We start from the raw sequence: 26,873 nt of genomic DNA, 5'->3' as shown, positions 1-26,873 counted from the left end.
TGCCTACACTGTGACCTTTTAATACACCTAGTAAGACTCCTCTTTAAGAATCCTTTTCTAGGGACGCCTGGGTGGCTCAGTTGGGTAAGCATCTGATTTCAGCTCAGGTCACGATCTCACAGTTCATGAATTCAAACCCTACAATGGCCTGACTCTGCTGTCAGTACAGGGCCCACTTCAGATACTTTGCCACCTCTCCCTCTCTGCCCTGCCCTCGCATGCACACACACTCTCATAAACATTAAAAAAAATCCTTTTCTAAAACTCAACCCCACTGAAGGCAAAGAAAATTCTTCCATCTTTCTGAATTCCCACTGCACTGAGAACGTTCATATGTCAATACTATACACAAATAATTACACATATATCTCCCTCACTAAACTCAAGGGCTGGGACCATATCTTTATCTTTGTATTATGTGACTAGCACATCCTGGCTACTCAGAAAAATATTTGGTGAGTGAGTAATAGAACAGAGTAGACAATGCCATCCCAAACAATATAGATAGTTAGGCTAAAATAATTATACTAATTTTATTGGGATACTGACTTCAAACTCAATGACTACATCAATGTAATCACACCAAACTAGCCACTGCATACAAAAGGAGTTCCTCCCTTCTCTGGGAGTCATTATGGGCTGACAGAACCAACACTTTTGGGTAGCAGTCCTATGACTGTGCCAAGAAAACGGGCTGGGATCATGGTATTTTATTAGTACCATCTACTCTACTTCCCTAAAGATACAGCTAATTCTTTTAGCTTTAGAATCTAGACATATATCTCACAACAATAAATCATTATTATACAATAATATTCTATTTGATAAATTTTATCTCTGATTAAGCAAGGCAGGACTTTTTTTTTTTACACTTTTCTAGTATTAATGAAAGTCCTTTTAAATGATTAAATCACAGTAAAGCTAGCTGTATCCATTTTTTCTAATTGCCAGCTTTGTGCTTAAATGGACACCTAATAATAAGGATTATAGTCTTTATTATTCAATAGTAACAATAGGGACATGGAAAATGAAACTAATATACACAGTGTACAAAGTCCACTTCACTGGCAACTTTCATCCTTTTACCTTGAACTATAAATAAAAAGCAAAATCATCTGCTGTGAATTTTAATTCCTCTCTTCCCTTCATCTTAACTGAAGGAGCTAATGTACAATTACATAGTCTAAAGACCCGTACGCATGACCAGGGTCATTTACAATCAACTACAATCACAAACTGAATACATTTTATGGACCAAAAAAAATTCCCAATACAAGGACTAAAATGTCAAATTATATGAAAATAATAAATGCTCAATTTAAATACAGAAACTGGAAGGCAACACTACTTTTACTTAAATGTTCCTATACTGACAAGCCATACAACGCTTTTCAGCACATAAACCAATATCACAGTTTAGTGACACAGTTTAAGCATCCAACTCTTGATTTCAGCTTAGGTCTTGATCTCACAGTTTGTGGGACTGAGCCCAGCATCAGGCTATGCACTGACAGCACTGAGCCTGTTTGGGATTCTGTCTCTCTCTGCACTGCTACCCCCTCTCCCACCCCCGCCCTCGCTCATGCTCTCTCTCTCTTTCTCAAAATAAATAAATTTAAGTAAAAAAAAAAAAAAAGGAGTGGGAGCCTCAACCCAAGTGCACCAGGTAGAGGAATTTCTTAAGGAAACATTCCAAATCACCAAAGTTTAGTCTGCATGTTTTTGTTGATTCTCAAAACCTGAGGAGTAATCTTACTATAAAAATTTCATAATATTGTTATGGTGATGAATTTTTAGGACAAGCTTTAATGAAGAACTTTTATACAAAATTCAGGAAGGTTGGTTCAAACCTTTGAACACTTAAACTTCTAAAATATCTGAATCAATAAATGTGTAAATACCTTTTTGTGCTCTTCATATTCTAATTTACTTAGCAACAATGCCTTCTCAAGATCTGCTTCAAACATTTCAGATGTCAGCTAAAACAAAAAAAAGTTTCACAATTATGCCACACAAGCAAAAGAACTATGACAATATGCAGAAAGGAAAACAAATCCATTAAAAAACAATCCAGGTTCTCAAAAGTTATCTCTCCATGCCAAAGCAGGGAACCCTGTATTTTACAGAAGATAACAAAGCAAAACTTTCAATTTTGAGGTTTCTGTTTCCCTCTTCATTGTCAATTATGTATTGTGTATTAGACAAATTTTCCCTTTAGTAAAAAAAACTTACAAAGAAATTGACAATGTATTAGATGTCAATGATGATACCCAGTTTAGGACACAAAAAATTATAATAGGGATTACTACTCAAAAAATTGAAAAATAACACAATCAGCATTATAAAACATACCATTCCCTTAATATAGACTAATCCATGGGTACGGAAACTTTAAATAAGGTGACCAAATTTCTGGTATATCCCTGATATCACAGCATAAGTATTTATAGTGCATCCTTTTACTCAGATCCTTTTATCTGGTCACCCTACCTTTAAGGTAACCTAATACTATTTTAAAAAATGATTCTTTAATTTGTGATCTGTATCTTTTGGTTCCTCTTTCCCACCAATCTCATCTTAACTTTTTACAATATAGCTTCCATTACCCTCTAATCAAATTATTCTCCAAGAATTACTTTTCTTAACTGGCAAATAGAATGGATACGGTAGTTGGGTGGGACTTCGGGTTTCCACCACTGGAGATAAGGTTATGTCTGCAGCTGGACACAGGAGAGTCACAACATAACGAGAATAAACTTCATGAACTTGGGTACATGTATGTGTTGTCCTATGTGAACTAGATAATAAAAGCACAAATTCAGTGGCTATCTCTTGTTTCTGTCTGTCCAGAAACCCTTCCTTTATTCCTGTGAATAACTATACTTCATCCCGATGTCCTGTGCTTCTAGCAGGAGAGCCGATTATATAATCCTGCATACCACCCCCAACAAACCCACACACACACCCAGGCTACCATCGTCAACAGTGGGGGGCAAGGGATCCAACTCTTCTTTTGATCTCCTAGCAATTAAATTTTGAGAACAAACACAAAGTGAGTGGGGTCTGGTCATCTGAGGCAACAGCCCTCTACGAATGAGCAGGTCCTAGTTCTACTGGCTCACACCTCTAAGTGTTCCAGAATTCTTAGTTTCTATCTTCCCCAAGGCCTACTTGTTTAGCTCGTAATTCAAATCTGTGAAACCTTTCAACAAATGATCTCTGCCAAGGTTAATCAGAATTATTTCTACTGCTTAATGACAAAAAAATAAAAATCTAAACCAAAACAGAAACCAACTCCAAAAAGGAGTGATATATTTCCAAGAGATAACTTAAAAATTAAAACAATGGTAACAGTGGACACCATGAACTAAAGCTTTTATTCCTAACCAAATCATCCTTTTTGAAAGCATCTAATCTAAACCTACACCAAGACAACATGAGGGAGAAGATTAGGTTTATCAGAGAAAAAAATTAATCTAACTCAGAGAAAAATACGATTAGAATTAAAATGGTAAGGGGTGCTGGGTGGCTCAGCTGGTTAAGTGTCCGACTTCGGCTTAGATCATGATCTCCCAGTTTGCGGGTTCGAGCCCTGCATCAGGCTGACTGCTGCCTGCCTGGAGCCTGCTTTGGATTCTGGGTCTCCCTCTCTCTCTGCTCCTCCCCAACTTGTCCTTGCTCTCTCTCTCTCTCTCTCAAAAATGAATAAGCATTTTAAAAAAAGAATTAAAATGGTAAATAAGGGATTATAGCACTAGAAAATATGGTAAGCCCAGAGTAAATTGTACATACTTCTATAAAAGAAGTAAAACAAACTGAACGGTTAATTTAATCCAAATTAGTAATAATCAGGAAAAATAAACTAAGTAATTTATAATACAAAGGGAGATTCAAACACAATATACAGTTATAAGGTAAAAAAGAATTGGACTCATGTGTTACACAAAAAAACTTATATCAATTTCTCCACTTAAACTCAAAGCCAACTGAGTACAAATATTTCTCTGTACGTAAAGCCATGAAGTTATCCCAACACAGAAAAAGTAACAAAACTACTTAAGTTTATTCTGAACAAAGCTGATTCAATTTACCACGACTTATAATCCATATTAATGACAGTCAACATTTATAAAAAGGGCATCTAATATTATTTCCAATATATATTCTGACCAATATTCCAAGAATAAGTTAGCAGGCAGACAGAACAGGTCGAAGGGTTGGGGGGTCTTGCAAGATGTCATTATTATTTTTCCCACTAAGTCACAGCACTTATATATTAAAAGTAGCTGATTCTACTAGCATGATAAAAACTGAATAAACTAGAACTTTTAAAGTGAAAAATATGTCTCTCTTCAGCATTTGATTCTAAATAGCAGTTCAGAACTTTTAATTATTAACATAAACTAGTATACAAGGAAACATAAGTAGGCAAAAATGATTTAAGTTTCAATTTAAGTTTCTGAAAACCAGAACAAATTTTCCAAAATATCTGTATGATCAATCAGCCAATAAGATAACAGAGAACCTGGGACATGTGGGTGGCTCAGTTGGTTAAGTGTCCAACTCTTCATTTTGGCTCAGGTCACGATTTCAGTTTCATAGGTTCAAGCCCCCCATCAGGCTCTGTGCTGGCATTCTCCCTCTCTCCTTTTCTCTGCCCCTCCCCCACTTAGCCTGTCTCTGCTAAGTAAACTTAAAAAAAAGAAAGGTAACAGAGTGCTCTGCCTGTAGGATTTTAAAGAAACAGCATATGTATGCCTTTTGCCCTTAAAGAATTTCTACTACAGTTGAGGACTAACACATATGAAGTATAGGAAATAGAATTAAGATTTGTAAGTGCTACAAAAGTGGAGGGAAAAAAATATATAACAAATAAAATTCAGAGAGCCATACAGAAAAGACATTAATTTAAGTTTGCCCTTAAATGACAGATATAATTTGGACAGGTAGAAAAGGGAATAGAAAAAGTTCAGGAGGAAAGTGCCAGGTGAACAAAAATATGATATTAAAAATAGATGTACTATGGAATACACTGATAAAGAAAGGGGATACCTGATAAAGTATGAATGCAATACAAGAAAGATGTGGACAAAACCAAGGCTCTGGGAGATCACGCAGATGGATAATTTAAATTCCGGTTCCATGTATGTTAGCTGTGACTTTGGGCAAATTACGTGAGCTCTGTAAATTTGTTTCTTCAAATATAAAAAAGAAAACAGAATCATATATAAAAAAGGAAACAGTATTATCAACCTTACTGGGTAGTTTTGAAGATTTAAAGCTATTATTACTACATGTAAAGTGCCTAGCACAGTGCCTGCCTGCCACAAGAGTTACAAACAGTAAATCAAAATTCCCCTTCTCTCTGCCAGAGAATAGTGGAAAATGAGGTTGCTTAGGTAGGGCAGAATTAAATTCCTAAACTCCCTAAAAATTAGGGACTGACTAAGGGCAGCTGAAAGAGAAATGCTGATAAAAATAATTTTAAAGAAATAAACTGGAACCTCAGAAAAATAAAGGCTTAGAATCAGTGTGTTTGGCTAACCCTCTGTAATCTCCGCATATAGAACCAGAACATAAAAGTGCAGAAAATAACAAAGGCTGTATCTTAGAAAAGAACAGCCAAATTTTAGAACACTAATTGAACATGAAGTATGAAAGAAGAATGAATCAAAGATAAGATTTTTTGATCCTAGATAACAGGGAGAATGGCAGCATAAGACTAAAACCTCAAGAAAGAGAAAGAAAACATGATTCTAAATTCCCTAAACATATCTTACAGCATTAATTAACACAACTACTATAAATATAGTTGTCAACCTAATTCATTAGAACACACATAGGCAGAACCAGCAGGAGAAAAGAAGTCTGAGCCTAAAAGACAGGTACCAGGCAAGAAAATGCAAAATCCACCATGATTTTAAAAAGTATCTTCTGTTAAGCTTGCAAATACGGGAGAAGGTGGAAAGGAAGAAAGAGAGTAGACGGCAGGCACTACAATGTAGTGCCTACTGGACTGAAGAAAATACTTACCTGTGCCCAAGATGGAGTACTTCAGATCCCCTTCCTCTTGGCTTCCTTCATTGCCTCCTACTCCCCATCTAGTAGTGAAACATTTTTTTTCTATTTAAACAAACCTACAGCTCAAGGACTTATGATCAATTAAAGAGTATGAAGAATCAATGAAAAACGGAAGGACAGTAAACATTTTGGAACTAGATTTTTAAAAATTAATTTGGAAGTCTAAGTACTGTAACAGTTTCACACATTTTAAATTCAAGCAAAACCATTTCCAAATGAAGAGTTACTCCTCATTTCCCACATGCATCAAGGGAAAAGGGTTTTATAACACAACCAAGAGCTTTATCCTCAAGACCTCTAACGCTTGCAGCCAACTGTTTATTTAGCTACAATAGCAGCAGTGCCCTGTGATCCTCTAACTCCATGATCTTCAGAGTGTGGACCACCTATCTTTGACTAATTTGGAATGCAGAATTATTTTCCCAGAAATCTTCTAATAGTCTTACTGAACTTTATTTTAAAAGTTGTCAATGTTCTAAAAAATTGAATCTATGTGTACACACTAATTTTCAGGTTCAGTTCATTTTAGTTAATGTATCTTCATGTCTTTTGAGTGTTTATATTTTGTAATGTTTATTTTTGAGAGATAGAAAAAGAGAGTGCAAGAGGGGGAGAAGCAAACAGAGGGAGGGAGACACAGAATCTGAAGCAGGCTCTGAGCTGTCAGCACAGAACCTGACGCAGGGCTCGAACTCATGAACCATGAGATCATGACCTGAACCAAAGTCAGACACTTAACCAAATGAGCCACCCAGGTGCCCCTTATGAAAATTTTTACTGTTTGTTTATTTTTGGAGTATTATTTACATTATTTGTCTGCATTTCTGCTGTATGCTTTATTATATCTCCAAGTAACAAAACTGGTTTAATGCTTTACTAAAGGATTAAGAGTAGGAATGAAAAGAGAACTATAACTATAAACATTCATTGCAAGTTATAAAAGCACCATGAATTTGTAAATGAACAGGATGCTAATACAGTGAATACAGAAATATAAATCTGTATCAGGACAAGAGTGATACCTTATAAGCAAATGAAAAGGAAAATCATAAACAGAAAATTAAGACAGTGGGTATTTGAAATTTGCTTTGTTGAGTCAACCTATTTGTTCCTAGCTGTCTGCTAGGAAGCCTGGTCAGACCAGTGGCCAGAAGACACCACAGGTTTTGTTTAACTTTCAAAGCACAATGACTTGTAGGAGTCTTTGCAGAGCAAGTACCAAGTAATGCTTTTTCCAGAACAAAAGTGATGAATTTTGTTGCTAAAGAGCCAAGAAATATAGAGGATTTATTTGAATTTGCACTCCTTATAGAGACACACATGCAAGTCAAACAATTGCCAAGAGTCTTATTATAGCAGCCATGAGGTTAATGACAAATAGTACACTCACAAACAAGCTACTGGCAAAACACCTTTAAACAAATGGACTAGAGGATTCGATGTGAAAGAACAATCACTACTGTGCACATGCTAGCAGATATTCCACCTCGGAGCCGGACAAAACCAGTGATGTGTTGTCTGAATCAGTGAGAGGAAGAAATACACAATAAATTTGATGGGTTAATCACTAAAAACTTACCACGAGAAGTAATTTTTCTATTCAGTTAATTATTTTTGAGCTATGATGTAGAGTTACAAAAAGGTACTCTGGAATCAGTAATATCAATGTATCATGAATAAAGGAGCCATAACTAACTATATCTGAACAATATCTCCACAGATTTATTTCCAGGCAACAGGTATTACAGAATAGTATGTCTCTTGATCTTAATGCAATACTAAAAGTAGCAAAAATTATAAATATGACCAAATCAGAGCCATGGCCTATTCATCTTTGTTAAAAACAGATTTACTGAGCTATAATTCACATACTTCATGTATCACATCAAATCTGCTCATTTCAAGTGTGAAGCATATACCTCCTTTTGATGTGTACCATTCTGCAAAGAAATAGAAAATACAAGACTGTCTTTCCACTCTGAAGTATGCTGTGACAGATATAAGTCTATGAAATGGAAAATGAGATACAAACATTTAAGACACTACTATTGCATAAAAGATGATCTCTTACAATTTCTAGCAGCTTTCATAGGATACCTCAGCAAAATATACAGTATCTTGCACCTATTCTTTCAGGGTCAAAGTGTTACAATTTTTAATGATAAGGAAAGGGTAAGAATTAAGATCAAAATGTGTTCCAGGCAGTTTGTCCCTGTTGGTCTTTTAATGGGTAAATTCAATAATTTATACTTATTTACAAACCAAAGTATTTGTCTATTATCCTTTTTTATACCTTAATTCAAGGCTTCCTTGCATCTTCCTTTACTTTATAACTTTTGCTTATATGGACCAGGTTTAATTCTTTTTCTTCAACTGATTTAAAACTTAGAGAATGAAAAGTCTTGGGTATAAATAGTTCTCTTAAAAAAAAAAAACCCCACACTTGGAACTATGTATCTTGTCATCAATATGAAAAATTTAAAAATACCTACTGGCTTCTCCTACCTACTTCCTTACTAATTTTTTGTGTTCAAAAACAGGGATTTCATTTTAGACAAATTCTTCATGTGAATTTAAAAAAAAAAATTTATTTATTTTTGAGAGACAGAGAGACAGACTGCAAGCAGGGGAGGGGCAGAGAGAGAGGGAGACACAGAATCTGAGCAGGCTCCAGGCTCCAAGCTGTCACCATAGAGCCCGACACACAGCTAGAACCCACGAAGCGCAGGATCATGACCTGGGCCGAAGTCGGACGCTTAACCAACTGAGCCACCCAGGCACCCCCTTCATGTGAGTTATGTTCTCATTAATAACCATTTACAAACAGTACTTAGAGTTAATTATGTATTGAACTAGCTTCAATGTTCGCCACTGGAAGTTACCAATTGTTGTGCTCTTTATTTAGATTTGTCTCAACTGGCAAGAGTATATCTCAGAAAAATTTGCAGAAAGGATAATGACAGTATGCCTTCCTTAGCCTCTGTATGTCTGAGATATTTCTTTAGCATTCAAAAAAATGACATCTGGACTAAATATGGAATTCTTGATCCTAACATTTTAATTCTGCCATTTAAAGTAGCTGGTCTAATTTTTTTTACCTGTCTTCTCCCATGCTTATATTTATAGTATTGTTTCCATGTCTCTCCTTCTTAAAATTAAAAACTTTTTCAAAAAATAATTTTTTAAAGTTTTCCCCAAGTCCTTTTAAAAAGGCTTAAGTTCTTTCAAGCTCAGATTCAAGTCCTTGTCTTAAGAAAATTATTATCAACATTGTCTTTAATGACTGCATCTATTTTACTTGTTTTAGGGACACTAACTATACCTCTGTTGGATTTAATTCTGTGTTCCAGTCTATTAGGTTGATTTTATTGGCAAAATGTATCTCAAATTTTCCTTCATACAATTGACTCAATTTTCTTCAATTTACTGTTTTTTAGTCTTTCTAATGAAATTTTAAATTCTATGATTTTACTTCCCCAATTTATCTTACCCATACCTCTTTCGACTTCTTTGCCACTTTTTCACCTCACCTTATTATATAACATTACTAATCCCCCTGACTTTTACAAAATGTTCTAGGCAAAAAAACAGGTGCTGTCTACAATCAACGTCTATTCCCTGTAATAAAATGTTTTTCAAAGTATGATTTAACTCTGGACACTAAGTACAATGTTCTTTTCTTTTGCGTGGCACAAACTTTTCAGTTGAAATGAGATCAACTAAGATCCGTTTGCTCATAGGTAGACGGGAGTGGATGCTCCTTCACTCTCCACCCGGCTGCTGTTGAATGCCAGCTCTCAGATTTCAGGCTGAGGCTTTGCTGAATCCTACGTCACCTTGGTGATTTAGGAGTAGGAAAGTTGGTCTTAGCATAATTTCTCTTTTGTGTTTGAAAAAAGTAGCCACATAACAGGCGATCTTTCTATAGTCAGCTTTTTGTCTGGCTCAGCACTCACTACTGGAATTTCTCATTGTGCTGTTTCTTTATTGTGTCAGAGAGAACACCCACCATTCTATAGGCTTTTTGCCCAGTTTAGTCACTGCCTGGTCCCTACTTTTAAAATCTGTTATTCCACACAGTAAAACAGATTCCAAATGGTTTACTGTCCATCTGTTCTAAGGCCTGCCTTTATCTCTTTGTCATTCATCGGTGTTAATTATCCTAGCATCTACTCTACTTCTTATGGCCTTGATTATTTTCCTACAAGTGAGACTTCCAAATATCCTATCAGGTTTTCCTAAGTGGCCCATCAAGTGTGTCCAGCAGAAGTTCCTCAAAGTTCCTGAGCCAGGGATGATATTCTTGTAAAGGCCAGGGCCATGTCAACTATTTCCTTTTCATAATTACCTGGTCGTTCTGGCAGCAATCGGTAGAGGAAGGAAGAAAGGCAACCAAATATCTGTGCTCAAGCTCCCACATTACACAAAATGGATTTTGGTGCAAATCTGAGTAGTTTTCCTTTGTGAATTTTCCAGTGCCCTTAGGGCCACTGGGAGAAATTCTCTCTGGTGAAAACACTGGTAAATTCTATTACTGTCTAAACAAGTAGATCATTACATTTATACTTGTAGGAATTTGTCATAATAAATGCCATAGAAGGCAAAAAGGAAATAATCAAATAAAAACTAGAGGATTTAACACAAGACAATTTACCCAGTATACCACTGCCTGGAAACATCTTTTTAAAAGGCATCTGCATAACGTTCTGTGTAATAACCGGCGCACGTGATGATGAGCCTAAGAGACTACAAAATCTTAATGAAAATGTGGTAACTAATACAGCTGATATGTTAAAGGCAAAGTTTAGTATACTTTTAAAACTGGTAATGGAAGCATGATAGGTATAGCACTCTATTATGATGCCAAACATCTGCTAAAACAATACTTCTTCCCAATGGATCAACTTATTTGGTAAGCAAGTAAGTATTCATTTCTCATACATCCAGTATTTCCTAGAGTACATTCTAGGCTTAGTACGTTATTTTCCTGAATACCACACACAAAAACAGAAACTGGGTCTTAAAAATTACCTATCTGATTTGGTTATTAATGATACTTATTTAAGTAAATATGTAAATAAGTTAAAGAAATTTACAAATGTCATAAACTATTTTACATCAAAGCTGAAGAGGAAGTTTTACCTTCAAAGTCTCTTTTTTAAGCAAAACTGTGACTGAGTATTTTTAACGAGAGACCTCTGACCCTACAAATACCCATCTTTTCACTTGAAATAATTTAATCCTATTGTTTTAGCTTCTGTATCTCTCCTTCATTTGTAAAAAGGCAGATGAACTGAAAACTCACAAAATAACCACTTTGAATTACATGAACTAACAAAAATAATAAATACATCAACCTCTCCCTAGTAGATGAAAAACAGAATCTCTTAGTAAAAGCAATAAAGATACGTGTATTAATCCAAGACAAAATGCTCCTCAGAATAGTGCTGTCATGGATTCAGATGCACTGCCATTTTAAAAATGCACAAATTCAGGGTGCCTGGGTGGCTCAGTCAGCTAAGCCGCCAACTCTTGATTTAGGCTCAGGTCATGATCTCACAGTTCGTGAGTTCAAGCCCTGCCTCAGGCTCTGCAATGCCAGCATGGAGCCTGCATGGGATTCTCTCTCTGCCCCTCCCCAACCCCAAAATAGATAAACTTAAAAAATAATTAAATAAAAATGCATACATTCATCAAAATATAAAGCAAAATAATCTGATTTACTTAGCTGTACCTGTTCATCTCTTTGCCTCCACTCTTGCCAATTCTCTTCTCGTGAATCCTTCTGCACTGGGTTTGGTAATGAAAGCTCATGGTGAGCATTACAAATGGCATGGGAGGATTTCTGGGGAATTTTCTTAAAAGCAAGATTCCTGAGCTATGGAGCAAATGAACAAACAACATTAAATTCAGTCTACCAATCCTAGAATACTAATGTTTTTTTGTTAAGAAATCAATAATATTTTTATATTTCTAGAAACGATTCATTATGCTAACTCAGAGTCCCTATTTGTGCTTTTCTTAAGCTTTGTTAAATAATAACTTTACCAGCATTTAGGTAATATTGGTGGGTTTCTAAATGAAACAACTTATAAGTGAAAATGGACTGTATACTATTATACCATCATTTTAATGATTCTGCTTTACTTAACAGAAGACGTTTACAGGAGTGAAAAACAGGGTAACGAGTGTACATTTCACTATGTTGTACACCTGAAACCAATATGGCACTGCATGACTTATGGTGAGCACAGCTTAATGGATTAACCAGTTGAATCACTACACTGTACACCTGAAACTAATGTAATGTTATGTGTCAACTATACTCAAATATAGAAAAAAAAATTTTAATGGGGATAATAATAATTAAAGATATATACACACGACACTGTCAACCACACTTCATTTTTCCTTCATTTTTTTCAAAAAGCAAAACAATGGGGTTCAAAAGATTAAAGTTTAATGGTTTACAAATTTAAAAGTTTAAAGAGTGACAGAAGGTAGCTTAAACAACTCTAGCAACTCCTTTGCTAGTTCTTAAAAACACAGGGCCTATTCCACAAAGTAACATAAACTAAAACTGGACTGGCTAAACCAGTCTTAATAACAGTCATATCATCATCACCTGAGATGCAGTAGTTGAAACAAGAGAGAAAACGATTAAGAAGTTATTATGGATTGAATTGCAATTTCCCAACAGATATGTCGTAGGTCTAAAACTCCTAAAACTGTCCGGGAATGTTACTTTATTTAGAAAATAAGATCTTGCAGACATAATCAAGATAACTTATGATATAGTTTCACTGAATGAGAATGGGCCCTAAACCAATATGACTGTTGTCCCTAAAAGAAGAGGTGAAGCCAGAGACACCCAAAGGACGCCAAGTCACAACAGAGGCAAAGACTGAATGATGCAGAAACAGAAGCTAGAAGAGCCTAGGAAGGGCTCTACTTAGAGTCTCAGAGAGAGCCCGGCTCTCGCTGACCCTTTGGTTTGGACTTCTGCTTACAGTCTACTGGGAGAGCAGACACAAATAATTATAATTGTTACCTCATTTGCTTCACTCTGTTGCTGTTCCTTCTTTTTTCTTCTTTTTTCTCTCTTTTTCTCATTTGTAGTTGATTTGCTTGCTTGAGACTTTCCAGTGTTCCGTCCTTTGCCTTTTCCAGGCTCAGAATCAGAACCACTGCCACTATCGACTTGCAATAAGGCAAAACGAGAAGCAGTAGTGGGAACAGAACTAAGTACTGCTGAAGCCATTGTAACGATTTCTATTTTAAAATACTTCTGTCAAGAATAATTCCTGTAGGGAAGGAGAAGAGGAGGCAAATAAGTAAATATGCTCAGTAAAACCTGTTCTAAATTCTAGAACAACAACCACACACACACTCACACACACACACACACACACACACACACACACACACACACACTTCTGATGCTGGATTTAGTAATAATTGGATTTTTTTTTAAGTAGGCTTCACACTCACTGTGGAGCACAATGCAGAACCCAGCACCAGGCTTGAACTCACAACCCTGAGATCAAGACCTGAGCTGAGACTGCCAGAGGCTCAGACAACTAAGCTACCCAGGAGCCCTTGGATTTAGTAGTGTTTGGATTCATATCCACAGTCCTACTGGCAATATTATTATTTTCTAATTTAAATAAGCAATATACAACTGTTCAATAGAAAATAGAAAAAAGATATGAGATTTCACAACTATTGCAAGACTACCACCAAAAAAAGTATTCATTTTTTCATACATGATTTTCAAAAACTCATGATTTTCTTCTCTCTTTTAAGTGTACTGCTGTTATACATATTCACAGAGAACATAGTAAACCAACATGCAGAGACCTTCAGTCCAACTACATGTGTAATCTCCAACTTCCAAAACAAGAAAAAAGGAGTAGAAAAGGAAGAACGCTCTTATCATCCACAAAATAATACTTTAAATTTGATTCTGGAGAGTGATCCTAAGTCGCAGAACTGACAAGCAAAACAGAGAACCAAAGGAAACTTTTTTAAGTCACCTTTCACATTATCTTCTGGGTCACTAGTTTCAGCATACCTTCAGTATACCTATACGCTTAGGATATTAAAGGTCCTGCAGTAGTATCTAACCCAAATCATTTAGTTTACAGAGGAGGCAACTGGTGCTTATACTGGTTAAGTGACTTGCCTAAGGTCATTCTTCAAGTTATTGGCAGAGTCACAATTTGAACCTAGGTTTGCTAAACCTTGCTCTGCAAATTCAAAGTAAGAAGCCCCTACTACTGTTCTAGTAACTACTAGAACACTCCAGAAGACTTGGTACTCTTTCAATTCAAAAAGAAACATATTTTCTTTTTCTTTAGTGTTCATTTATTTGTGTGTGTGTGTGTGTCTGAGAGAGAGAGAGAGAGAGAGAGAGAGAGAGAGAGAGAGAGAGAGAGGCAGCACACACAGGGGAGGGGCAGAGAGAAAAAGGGAGACCCAGAATTCAAAGCAGGCTCCAGGCTCTGAGCTGTTAGCACAGAGCCCAACACTGGGCTCAAACCCACAAACCATGAGATCATGACCTGAGCTGAAGTTGGCACTCAACCAACTCAGCCACCCAGGTGCCCCAAAAGAAACATGTTTTTCGAATAGATTGTGAAATTCATAAATTTGTTCATTTTTATTTTGAAATGTATCAGGTACACAACAACTGAATAAAAAAAATTTTTTAAATAAATGAACATTCCAAGTACCCAGCACTAAGATTAACAGAATGTTAACTCACCCTGTGCCTCTCCCCAATAGCCCCCCAAATCGCTCTGTCTAGAGATAATTATTATCCTAATTTTTGTGTTATTCATTTGCTTGTCTTTATAGTTTTAACACATCTATCTGTAGCCACAGTACTCATATCCAAACCAGCTACTGTCATTTCCAAAACATCCTATTGTTTCCAAAGGTTCCCCCCTATTCAGTGTGGTAGGGGACTATGCAAAAGTACAAATACTAGAAGCAAGAATCACTGAGGTCTATTTTGAAAGCTAACCACACACTATAGCTTGTATGTTTTCATGAGGGAACAAAAATGAGAAGCATGCATTCAAATTTCCATCTTAACCTAAGAATCCAGAAAATTATTTGGAAAGCTTTCAATTTTTTGTGAAACAATGAACAAAAATAAAAATAAGAGCTGATATTTGAAGACACCATCTAGTAATTATTAAATCAGAGTATTTTTATTATAAAACCATGTTAAGACTTATTGCTCCTATGCTCAAAAATATGCAAATCAGGATTAAAATACCATGACATACAGAGATGGCCTCACACTGATAAATTATGACATATTTTTAGGTTTAAATCTTTGCTGCAAGCATGAGAATTAAGTTACTACAAGGAAGAATATATTGTATTACAAAATGAAAAAGAAGTTCCAGATTCAAAAACACCGTGGAAGGCATTAATTCTGCTTCAATCTGCCATGTTAAAATCCTTTTTTTTTTTTAAGTTTATCTGAGAGAGAGAGAGAGAGAGAAAGTGCACGCATGCACTGGGGAGAGGCAGAGAGAGAGGTGGACAGGGGATCCAAAGCAAGCTCCACACTGACAGCAGGAAGCCCTATGGAGGGCTTGAACTCAGGAACTGTGAGATCATGACCTGAGCCAAAGTCAGACGCTTAACCAACTGAGCTACCCAGGTGCCCCAAAATCTTTAAAGTTTTAGTTGCTTTGAGCACTTTAGGTACAATGATCCTGCACAGTTGTTCAACAACTATTGTTACATTTAATGTTAACTGCTGGGACTATACATTGCACATGTTAGCCATTCACAAATACTTATTGCCCCTCCCTGAAGGAGAATTATGTACCACTCTCCTACTGAATGGGAGGCATGACCGTGTCATTAATTTTGGCCAGTGAAATATAAGCTTTAAAAAGCTTTAAAAGCCAGAACGTGGTTCCTGCTTTTGTGAAGTACATGCTGAGATACAGTCTCCATGGGTCAAGTCTGATGGAGTCTAAAATTACAACGAATAATATCTCCTTATTAACCTGTAATGGATCTGTAGCTTAAGCAAGAAGGCAACTTTGCTGCTTTAAATTGCTGAAAATTTCAGGTTGTTATTACAGCATAATCTGGCCTTATCGTGACTGATTTCTTACACAAATAAATTTCTTTTCCATTCTAGGACTGATATGAAAACCATGAATTTCACATTTAGATTGTTCTGCATGAGCTAAATGTTCACAAGGGTCTATCTAAAACATCTTGGGGTGGCTCAGCTTGGTAAGCGTCCGACTCTTGATTTTGGCATGATCTCACAGTTATGGGTTCAAACCCTGCATCAGGCTGTGTGCTGACAGTGCGAGTCTGCTTAGGATTTTCTCTCTTTGCCTCGCTCTGTTCCTCCCCCTCTTTCTCTCTCTTGCTCTCTCAAAATTAATAAATAAACTTAAAAATATATTAAAAAAATAAAACCTCTCCAAAAAGCTCACAGAAAGTTTCTTTTTGTGTCACAGGGCAAAGATTCCTGACCAATGTATCCTCCAATATAGCTTCTCTCAATCCTTGAGGCAATTCTGGAGACGCTGGGCACATCACCACCAGATGCAGGCAGCGTCGTGTGGTGCTCCCCAGAGGACGGCACCTGCACTGGCTGCTCTGCAGTTATTTGTCAACTGTGAAGAGGGCAGTGCACGAGCCCCTGGAAATCTACTTCCTCAGACAAGTGTAGAAGGCACCACTGCCCATCAGGGCCAAGGAACTGTTGGAAGAGTTTGTGCTGTAGGTGCCCCAAACGCAAGTCGTGCCTACAGGGAGCAGCGGCTGCGGTCAGGAGGGGCAGAGCACAGAATCTCCTGGTGCGCAGGTTCTCAGTAATGACCTGAAAGCTCTAGGTTCACAAGTGGCGGGTATTTCCCCCCACTTGCCAGTGATATGCCTTTTTAGGGGCATAAATCTAGCTGCAAGGTGACTGCTCAAACAACACGTACACTTTCTGAAAAGAAGAGCTTTGTCATTTTAAACATTTGTAGTTAGAAAGTCCAATGGAACTTCTTTTATTTTATCACAAAATATTCTTTATCACATTTTCTATGAGAAAAGCTTTTAATTCTCTAAAAATATTTCAACTGTTATAAATTATTGAATAGTTATACAACAAATACATTTTGGTTTCCCTTTTTTTTAATTATCTACTCAGCTAAACAAAATTTCAGTGAGAACTCAATTTGAAGAAAGCATCATCTGAAAGTCTGGATCAGGAATTGTATATCTATTTTTTCTGATTTCAAGTTTTTATTTAAACTCTAGGTAGTTAATATATAAGGTAAAATTGGTTTCAAGTGTGGAATTCAGTGATTCGTCACTTACGTAGAACACCCATTTGTATATTTTATTTCATGGATAAACCTGTTGTTCTTTAAAATTTTAGTTCATGGAAGCAAGCACAATTTTCTCATTAGAAACCCTGAAAAGATTCTGAAGTCTTATACGAATCCAACATTTAATAACTTTCCTAATACTTTATATTTTGTGTTACTTATCCTAATCAAATACTATAAAGAAAATGTAACACCTTTTTTCCACCCAGCTCTTTAAAGATGCTGCAGTTCTCCTCCCAGTTTGAGGGCAATGAGACGCTCTGGTCTTTTATGTTTGTACTGCAGAAGTCAAACGGCCCAAAAGCGCTACCTTATGAGTGCTGACCTGGAGCAAGAAGGCCTAGTCGAACCTGGGCAGCTTGCTGCTTGCTGAGAGCTCCTGAGCAACCCACCTCATCTGGTTCCTCATCTGTGAAACAGGGACAAGAGTGCATAGCTCACTGGGTTGTTGTAAAGATTAAATAATATATGTGAAGAGCTTAGAACAGGAGCCAGTACAGCAGATGCACTCAAACACCAACATCTAGTAGTGTTCTTACTATGATTATTAACTAAAGGATATCTCCAGATCCTAAAAGGCACAGAACTGGCACAAGCTATTTAAAATTTGGCTGAGCTTGTCTGACTCCACTGCAGAAAGTGTTATGAAACTTAACAACTAGCCCTTCTCAAAGCTAAGGCTTTAATCTATGAAAGGGGAAAGGTTTTAGGCACTGAGAAGTAGTGGTCGAGCAGTCAGCCACTGAAGAGAGTCCAACACCTGAAGATTATACCTACCACATGGCAGAAGGGAAATATCCATCTACTTAAAACCCAGGAATCACAGTAAGCACTATGTCTTAAACAACAGGCACACAGCAGACAAACAATAAACAATTCCCGAATGAATGTAAAGAAATAATAAAAGAATGACCAAGTGAAAAGAAATCATTAGAATAGTGTTAACTGAAAAACAGTGAAAAGGCAAAAAAAAAAAAATACTTTTCTGAGGAGGCAGCTACCTGTGCTACAACTCAGCAACCATATGTTAAAATATTTTTTTAACTTAAGAAAGGATAGATGGAAAGAGAGAAATGCTCACTGATAATGATCCCTTGTTTGGTCAGAGGCAGGGATGTAAAGTAGGAGAACAGAATAGTGGCAACCACTTGCACTATACACAGCAGCTAAGGGGGAAGGAAATGGGACAACTGGAAGAACTGGATCATCTCTGCTACGTGCTGTACTTATTTAAAAAAAAATAGGGGTATCTGGGTGGCTCAGTCGGTTAAGCATCCGACTTTGGCTCAGGTCATGGTCTCACAGTTCATGAGTTCAAGCCCCATGTCGGGCTCTATGCTGACAGCTCAGAGCCTGGAGATGCTTCAGATTCCTTATCTCCTCCTCTCTCTCTCTCTCTCTCTCTCTCTCTCTCTCTCTCTCTGCCCCTCCCCCACTCACGCTCTGTCTCTGTCTCAAAAATAAATAAACATTAAAAAAAAAAATAAGGCACCTGGGTGGCTCAGTCGGTTAAGCGTCCAACTTTAGCTCAGGTCATTATCTCATGGTTCATGAGTTCAAGCCCCAAGTTGGGCTCTGTGCAGACAGCTCAGAGCCTGGAGCCTGCTCTGGATTCTGTGTGTGTGTGTGTGTGTGTGTGTGTGTGTGTGTGTGTGTGTCTCCTCAGCTCTCTCCCGTTCTCTCTTAAAAATAAATGAACATTAAAAAAAAGGTAATAGCTAACACATCATCTACCTCAATAGCCATGAAAAAAATCTATGCACCATGTTAAAGGGTACACTAACTAGTACTTCAGAAGTGGAGGAGAGGGGAAATTTAAATTTTAAATGAAGGAAGGAAATAAAAATATAAAAATAATCCCCAATTTGTAAATATTAATATTTACATATCAAAAGGAAGGAAATGCATGGGACTACTCATTATGCTCTCTTTTCTATAGTTTTCACTATTTCCCTAAATATTCTATAATGACTGTATTTCTTCTATAAGAAAAAAATTCATTTTGAAAAGGGAACAAGGTCATCTATACCTAAATTCAAAATGGTAAACATAAGGTAGTCAATGCAATATTGATTTTTTTCCTTCCCAGAGTCAACTCAGAAAGGGCAACTACAGGTCAGACTGACATTGAGATGCCCCCGGTCACTCCTGTTAGTGATGCAGAAGACAAATGACATACAGCAGCTGTCAAAGACTGCACGCTTTTAAGAACATCACCTTCATTAACAAACTTTTCAGAAGTCACAAAAAGTTGGTCACGTTATACAATCCAGGGATTTGAAACATTTTTTTTTTAAACCTTGAAGAGAAAAAGGGATAAACAGGTAGACCATGAAAATACCAGGCATTTTTAAAGACACTAATTCAGGGGCACCTGGATGGCTCAGTGGGTTAAGTATCCAACTTAGGCTCAGTTCGTGATCTCACAGTTCATGGGACTGAGCCCCACGTTGGGCTCTGTGCTGACAGCACAAAGCTTGGAGCCTGCCTCAGATTCTGTGTCTCCTTCTTTCTGTTCTTTCCCTGCTCATGCTCTCTCTCTCTCTTTCATTCTCTCAAAAATAAATAAACATTAAAAATAATAATAATAAAAATAAATAAACACTATTTCAGGGAATGGCTAGGGTCAATACTACTTCAGAATACTATTCTTTCAGTCTTGTGTCCAAAACTTCTACATCTCCATCTACAGTCACAGCTAAGAGATATTAGGATAAATAGATTCCAACAGAGTTCTTCTCCTTCCCCCCAGCGATTTCCCTTTTCTTTCTGTCTCATATGGTCTTTAAAATCCAAATACTCAAATGTTCAGATGTTTATATCCCTTAAGTGATATGGACATAATTAAGATACATAATGCAAAAAATATATGCTAGATATCCTGGAAACTGCCAACACTGGTCAGTCTATGAATGTGGTGGCTAGTGCTATAAATTAAATGGCCATTTACCTATTACTAAAATACTATACAAATTAGGTATTTAGTCCAAAAATGCAATGATTATTTTGTATATTTCCCCTCTTCCCTTTGAGTCTCTTTTTAAAAATAACTTAAAGGCAGGGTGCCTGGCTGGCTCAGAGCGTGTATTTATTTATTTATTTAAAAATTTTTAATGGGTATTCATTTTTTTGGGAGACAGAAAGAGAGCATGAGTTCGGGAGAGGGAAAGAGAGAGAGAGAGAGAGAGAGAAGAAGACATAGAATCTGAAGCAGGGTCTAGGCTCTAAGCTGTCAGCACAGACCCCAATGTGGGGCTCGAAATCATGAACTGAGAGATCATGACCTGAGAAGCAGGCTGTTTAACTGACTGAGCAACCCAGGCACCCCAGAAAGCATGTGATTCTTTTTTCTTTAATTTTTAATTTTTTTTCTATTTTTAATTTTTTTATGTTTTAATTTATTATTGAGACAGAGAGAAACAGAGCATGCGTGGGAGAGGGGCAGACAGAGAGGGAGACACAGAATCTGAAGCAGGCTCCAGGCTCTGAGTTAACCATCAGCACAGAGCCCAATGCGGGGCTTGAACTCATGAACCGCGAGATCATGAGCAGAGCTGAAGTCAGATGCTTAACTGACTGAGCCACCCAGGTGCTCCAAGAGCATGTGATCTTGATCTCCAGATTGTAGGTTTGAGCCCCACGCTGAATGTAGAGACTATTTAAAAATAAAATCTTTAGGGGCGGCTGAGTGGCTCAGTCAGTGAAGCGTTTGACTTCGGCTCAGGTCAGGATCTCACAGTTCGTAAGTTCGCGCCCCACATCAGGCTCTGTGCTGACAGCTCAGAGCCTTGAGCCTGTCTCTGGATTCTGTGTCTTCCTCTCTCTCTCTCTCTCTCTCTCTCTATCTCTCTCTGTTCCCTCCCCTGCTCCTGCTGCCTCTCTCTCTGCACCTGCCTCTCTCTCTCTCTCTCAAAAATAAAAAAACATAAGGAAAAAATAAATAAAATCTTTAAAGAAACAAACAAAACTTAAAGGCTATCAGAAAGAGAAATTAACAATCCCATCTACAACTATGTCAGAAAGAATAATTTAACCAAGCAGCTAAAAGATCTGTACACTAAAACCTATAATACACTTGGGGCACCTGGGTGGCTCAGTTGGTTAAGCGTCCGACTTTGGCTCAGGTCATGATCTCACAGTTCGTGGGTTCAAGTCCCACGTTGGGCTCTGTGCTGACATCTGAGAGCTTGGAGCCTGAAGCCTGCTTTGGAGTCTGGATCTCCCTCTTTCTTGGCCCCTCCCCACCTCAAGCTCGGTTTTTCTCAGTCTCAAAAATAAAATAAAATAAAATAAAATAAAATAAAACTATAACACACTGATGAAAGAAATTGAGGAAGACCCAATCTTTTCCAATAAATGGAAAGATATTTTGTGCTCATGGACTAGAAAAATTAATATTGTTAAAATGTCTGTACTACCAAAACATACTACAGGTTCAATGTAATCCAGATGAAAACTGAAATGGCATTTTTCACAAAACTAGAATAAATAACTCTAAAACTTGTAGGGAACCACAAGAGACCCCAAATAGCAAAAGCAATCTTGAGAAAGAACAAAGCTAGACATTGTGCTTCTGATTTCAAACTATATTACGAGGGTACAGTAATCAAACAGTATAGTATTGGCATAAAAACAGACACATAGACCAACATAATAGAGCCCAGAAAACCTACACAAACATGGTTAATTAATTTACAAAAGAAGAAAGAATACACAATAAGAAAAGGACAGTCTCTTCAATAAATGGTGCTGGAAAAAGTGGACAGCCACATGCAACAGAATGAAACAGAACCACTATCTTATATGGGTTACTATCTTATACCACACAAAATATTAACTCAAAATGGAAAGACCTAAATGTGGGACCAGAAACCATAAAACTCCTATAAGAAAACATGGGCAGTAAACTCCCTGACATTACCCTTGGCAGTATTTGTTTTGGAGCTGACTCCAAAGGCAATGGCAACAAAAGCAAAAATAAACAAATGGGATTACAAAAAGCTTTTGCACAGGAAAGGAAACCATTATCAAAACAAAAAGGCAACCTACTGAACATAAGAAGATATCTGATATCTGATAAGGAGCTACTCTCCGAAGTATTTGAAGAACTCATGCAACTCAGTAACAACAACAAAAACAAATCAATTAAAAAATGGGCAGAGGATCTAAATGACATTTTATCAAAGAAAGAAGGATGGCCAATGGGCACATGAAAAAATGCTCAACATCACTAGTCATCACGGAAATGCAAATCAAAACCACAATGAGATGTCATTTCACACCTGTCAGAATACCCATTATCAAAAATACAAGAGAGGTATCCAGAGGCTCAGTAAGTGTTAAGCATCCAACTTTGGCTCAGGTCATGATTTCAGGGTCTGTGAGTTTGAGCCCTGCATCGGACTCTGCTCTCAGCTCTCAACACAGCCAGCTCTGATTCTCTGTCTGTCCCCTTCTCTCTCTGTCCATCCCCTGTCACATTCTCCCTCTCAAAAATAAAACATTAAAAAAAAAAAGACAAGAAATAACAAGTGTTGGGAAAGGTTGTGGAGAAAAGGGAATCTTTGTGCACTGTTGGGGAGAATGTAAATTGATGCAGCCACTGTGAAAAAACAGTACGGTGATTCTTCAAAAAATTAAAAATTGAACTACCATATATTCCAGCAATTCCACTAGTAAGTATATATCCAAAGAAAATGAAAACGCTAATTTGAAGATACATGCAACCCTATGTTCACTGCAGCATTGTTTATAATAGCAAGATACGTAAACAACCTAAGTGTCCAGTGATGTCTGAATGGATAAAGAAAATGTGGTTTATACACACAATGGAATACTTACTACTCAGCCATATAAAAGGAAATTTGGTCATTTGTGACAACATGGATAGACCTTGAGAGTATTATACTTTGTTAAATAAATCAGACAGAAAAAGACAAATACCATATGATTTCATTTATATGTGAAATCTAAAAAGCAAAAGAACAAATAAGACTCATAGATACAGAGAACAGACTGTTGTTTATCAGAGGGGAAGGGATTTAGGGGAAAGGTGAAAAGAATGAAAGGAGTCAACTATTTGGTGGCAGATAGTAGGTAACTAGACTTATTATGACGATCACTTTATAGTATATGCAAACATAAATTATGCTGTACACCTGAAACTAATGTTATATACCAATTTTACCTCAACAAAAAAAATAAAAATAACACACACTAATTTAAGTAGTTGAAGACAGAAGAAAATTCAGAAAACAACTTAAAAACAAATGTTTCAGGTGAAAATGCACAAGAACACAAATAGGTTCACAAATGTAAATATGCAGTCAGCTTGTAACATGCAAGTGCAATATTCTCTAATTTCTCAAAGACTACCATTAGTAAAAACTATTAATTCCTCCATACTTGAGATCACAGCAATACCAAATTATAGTGAAATCTCCATTTTAAGATACACCCAATATTCAAAAGGCCAATTATTTGACTTATTAAATATTATAAGATATATTAGGGCTTTCTATAGCAACTGTCTTTCTCAGATGCTATAACAAAATAAACGACATATATTTCCTGAACGCACATTTAGTTTTACTTGTTCATATCTTTTTTTCTGTTCCCTTCACCTAAAATGCCCTCCCTCTCTTCCACTTAAAACTTCCATTCATTCTTGGGGCGTCTGGGTGGCTCAGTTGGTTGAGCACCCGACTTTGGCTCAGGTCATGATCTCACAGTTCATGGGTTCCAGCCCCACATTGGGCTCTGTGCTGACAGTTCAGAAACTGGAGTCTGTTTTGGATTCTGTATCTCTGTCTCTCTGCACCTCCCCTGCTTGCACACTCTCTCTCCCTCAAAAAAAAAAAATAAACATTAAAAAAAAAAAAAAAACCACTTCTATTCATTCTTCAAAATCCTGCTCAGGGGCCAGCACCTCTATGAAGCTTCTCTGACCTGTCCCTCAAATTAATCATTCCCTCCTCTGTAATATTCTGTACTTTTATATTTATTTTTGTTATTGAGTAGATTCCATTAAAATTATCTGTTAACCCTTGTGCCTCGCCACCTACAATCACAATTTCAACATTCTGAAATTCAATCCCTAACAAAACCACAGGACAGGGCACAGAAAAGATAATTTCACTCAATTTAAAAAATATATTTATATTCCCCAGGTACACAGCTATCTATGCAATGAAATATGTGTCTTAAGAAAGAATGCACAGCAAAAGAAAATGCAAAGTGCACTACAGATAACCCCCTATTCCCATAATGCAAATGTGAACGAACAATGATTATCAGCAGTTCAAATTTGTTTCATGACAAATGCCATTCTAGTAAGCGATCATCACAACCGATTTTGTTGAGGAAACATATTTAAGAAACATACTGGTTAAAGTGTTGATTAAAAAGAATCAAGTTTTACCAGGCATTTAATTAACTAAACTCTTTCTAAAAATGAAGAGCCTAAACTGTAAACAGCAGGTTGGCAGTCTGGGCTCTTCCATGAAAGTTCTGCGGCCTACGGCCACTATGACCTCATTCCTTGTGAGGTCTGTCGGGTCAAGAAAACTGGTAGCAGTGGCCCTATCTCACTCCTGGGAACCACAATCAGGGCATTCCAAAACTGACACCTGTATAAAATCCTCAGTCAGGAACAACCAAATGTCTTCCTTTAATAAAATGATAATCATTTTCCATTAAAACTATCAACCAGTTTAGCTTAACAAAAAAAAAAAAAAATTACTATAAGGTAGATATAATTAGTATGGCCTCCTTGAAATATAACTTAGATTTAAAAAAAAACAGATTGAGAGGTGCCTGGGTGCTTCAGCCGGTTGAACGACCGACTCTTAATTTTGGCTCAAGTCATGATCTGATCCCCTTTGTGGGTTTGTGGGATCGAATCCCTTGTAGGGCTCCCTGCTAATAGCGCTGAGCTTGCTTGGGATTTTCTCTCCCTCTCTCTGCCCCTCCTTCAGTTGTGCTCTCTCTCTCAAAATAAGCAAATGTAAAAAAATATAAAAAATTAAATAACAGATTGAGGATAAAATGAAATGGCACTGAGTATCAGTGATTTAGTATCTGGTGAAAACTTTTTAAATGTATTATTTCTGTTCCGCCTCTCAAGGAAACACAACTAAGCAATACCTTTCACTTTGACTTCTTATAAACTAAAAGTTCACGAACAACACTTGCCATGTACATATCAAAACCTTGCTCCCAACACGCTTATTGCAAACAAACCACAAAAATTTAATGGCTATGTCCTAAATTCCACTTTTTCCTCAGAGTTGAGACTGCGCCCCTAATCCAATCTGCACCTAATTTTAGCAAAAAGTACAAGCAAGTACTGAGTGTATTTTCATTTGCTCCGATTTGCTTTTGGTCAACTTCCAGGTTCCTGCTCTTAGTCCACAAACTAATTCACTAGTGAAGCCACTAAACTGGTGGCTTACAGGTAAGTTTGTAATAACCATGTATGACAATTAAGAATATCTCCCATTAATTAAAGGCGCCTGGCTGGTTCTGTCCCTGGGGCACACAACTCTCGAACTAGGAGTTATGAGTTTGAGCCACCCGATGGGTGTAGAGATTACTTATAAAATAAACTTAAAAAAAAAAAGGAATATCTCTCATTAATTAACATATGACTAATATCAACGATAGTTCCAAACCTGTTGGGAAACAAAATCTTATTTCCACCGATTAAGTATTTTTAAGATTTCAATTTCCCACAAAGTTTGTCTAATACTCCTATGGCTGCGAGTCGAACATATTAAACTGACGATTCAGGTTACAATCACAAGCACCGTTACTACATAAAGAGACAGACAATACTGAATGATGTAGGGGGAAAAAATGTCACTGAGTTTTCGGTAAAAGACGATCCAATGAAAGCCGGAGCACCCACTCAATCGTAGAATCTGACTAAGGTAAGAGTAAAGAAAACCGCAAAGAAGCTGAGAGAAGAGACAAGCGAACAAGCCATTTGTGTCGTTACTGTTCAGTATCTATGAAACGCCCCCAAATGCTAGAGATCCGACAAAAATTCGGCAAGACGGCTGCTCCGAAGAATAACGGCAAGAACCAAAATTCAAAACCCTTCTCATTTACTTTCCAACAGCTAGCGGGGGGCAGGAGGAGGAGCACTTTCTTCAAAAAGTAATACACGGTACCTCTCTCACGAACAAAAGCCAAATTTCACCCAGAGGCTGTCAACCGAGGCTCCAAAACTTATTCGCGCAAAGTACGCGAAGAAAGAAATCCGGCTGGGCGACACCGAACTCGAAGCGACTCCCAAACCTGAAAAGAACACAGCGAGTCAGGTCGCGCGGCTCCAGAAATTTCCGAGCGCCCGGCTCCCGGCGACGGAGCGCGATGCCCGCGGCGGGGAGGGGGCGACGGCACCTGTCACTCGGCGGCCCGGCC

The 26,873-nt window shown here is 37.3% G+C and overlaps 1 protein-coding gene across 2 annotated transcripts in view; it reads right to left on the bottom strand.

Moving 5' to 3' along the window:
- Window positions 1-26,744, bottom strand: part of GKAP1 (G kinase anchoring protein 1) — a 79,971-nt gene extending 53,227 nt beyond the window's left edge. For both annotated transcript variants that reach the window (XM_029920035.1, XM_029920036.1), the window contains exons 1-4: window positions 26,621-26,744; window positions 13,133-13,385; window positions 11,816-11,959; window positions 1,902-1,979 (exon numbers count right to left, since the gene is read on the bottom strand). In XM_029920035.1, the coding sequence (XP_029775895.1) occupies window positions 1,902-1,979; window positions 11,816-11,959; window positions 13,133-13,342 (432 nt within the window). In that variant the 5' untranslated portion in view covers window positions 13,343-13,385; window positions 26,621-26,744. The remainder of the gene's footprint in view (window positions 1-1,901; window positions 1,980-11,815; window positions 11,960-13,132; window positions 13,386-26,620) is intronic.
- Window positions 26,745-26,873: the final 129 nt, after the last annotated feature.

The sequence above is a fragment of the Suricata suricatta genome, chromosome 13 (genome assembly GCF_006229205.1).
Source record: "Suricata suricatta isolate VVHF042 chromosome 13, meerkat_22Aug2017_6uvM2_HiC, whole genome shotgun sequence".
Taxonomy (NCBI): Eukaryota; Metazoa; Chordata; class Mammalia; order Carnivora; family Herpestidae; genus Suricata; species Suricata suricatta.
Note: the sequence above shows the minus strand (reverse complement) of the source record. Positions and strands in the feature narration are given on the sequence as shown.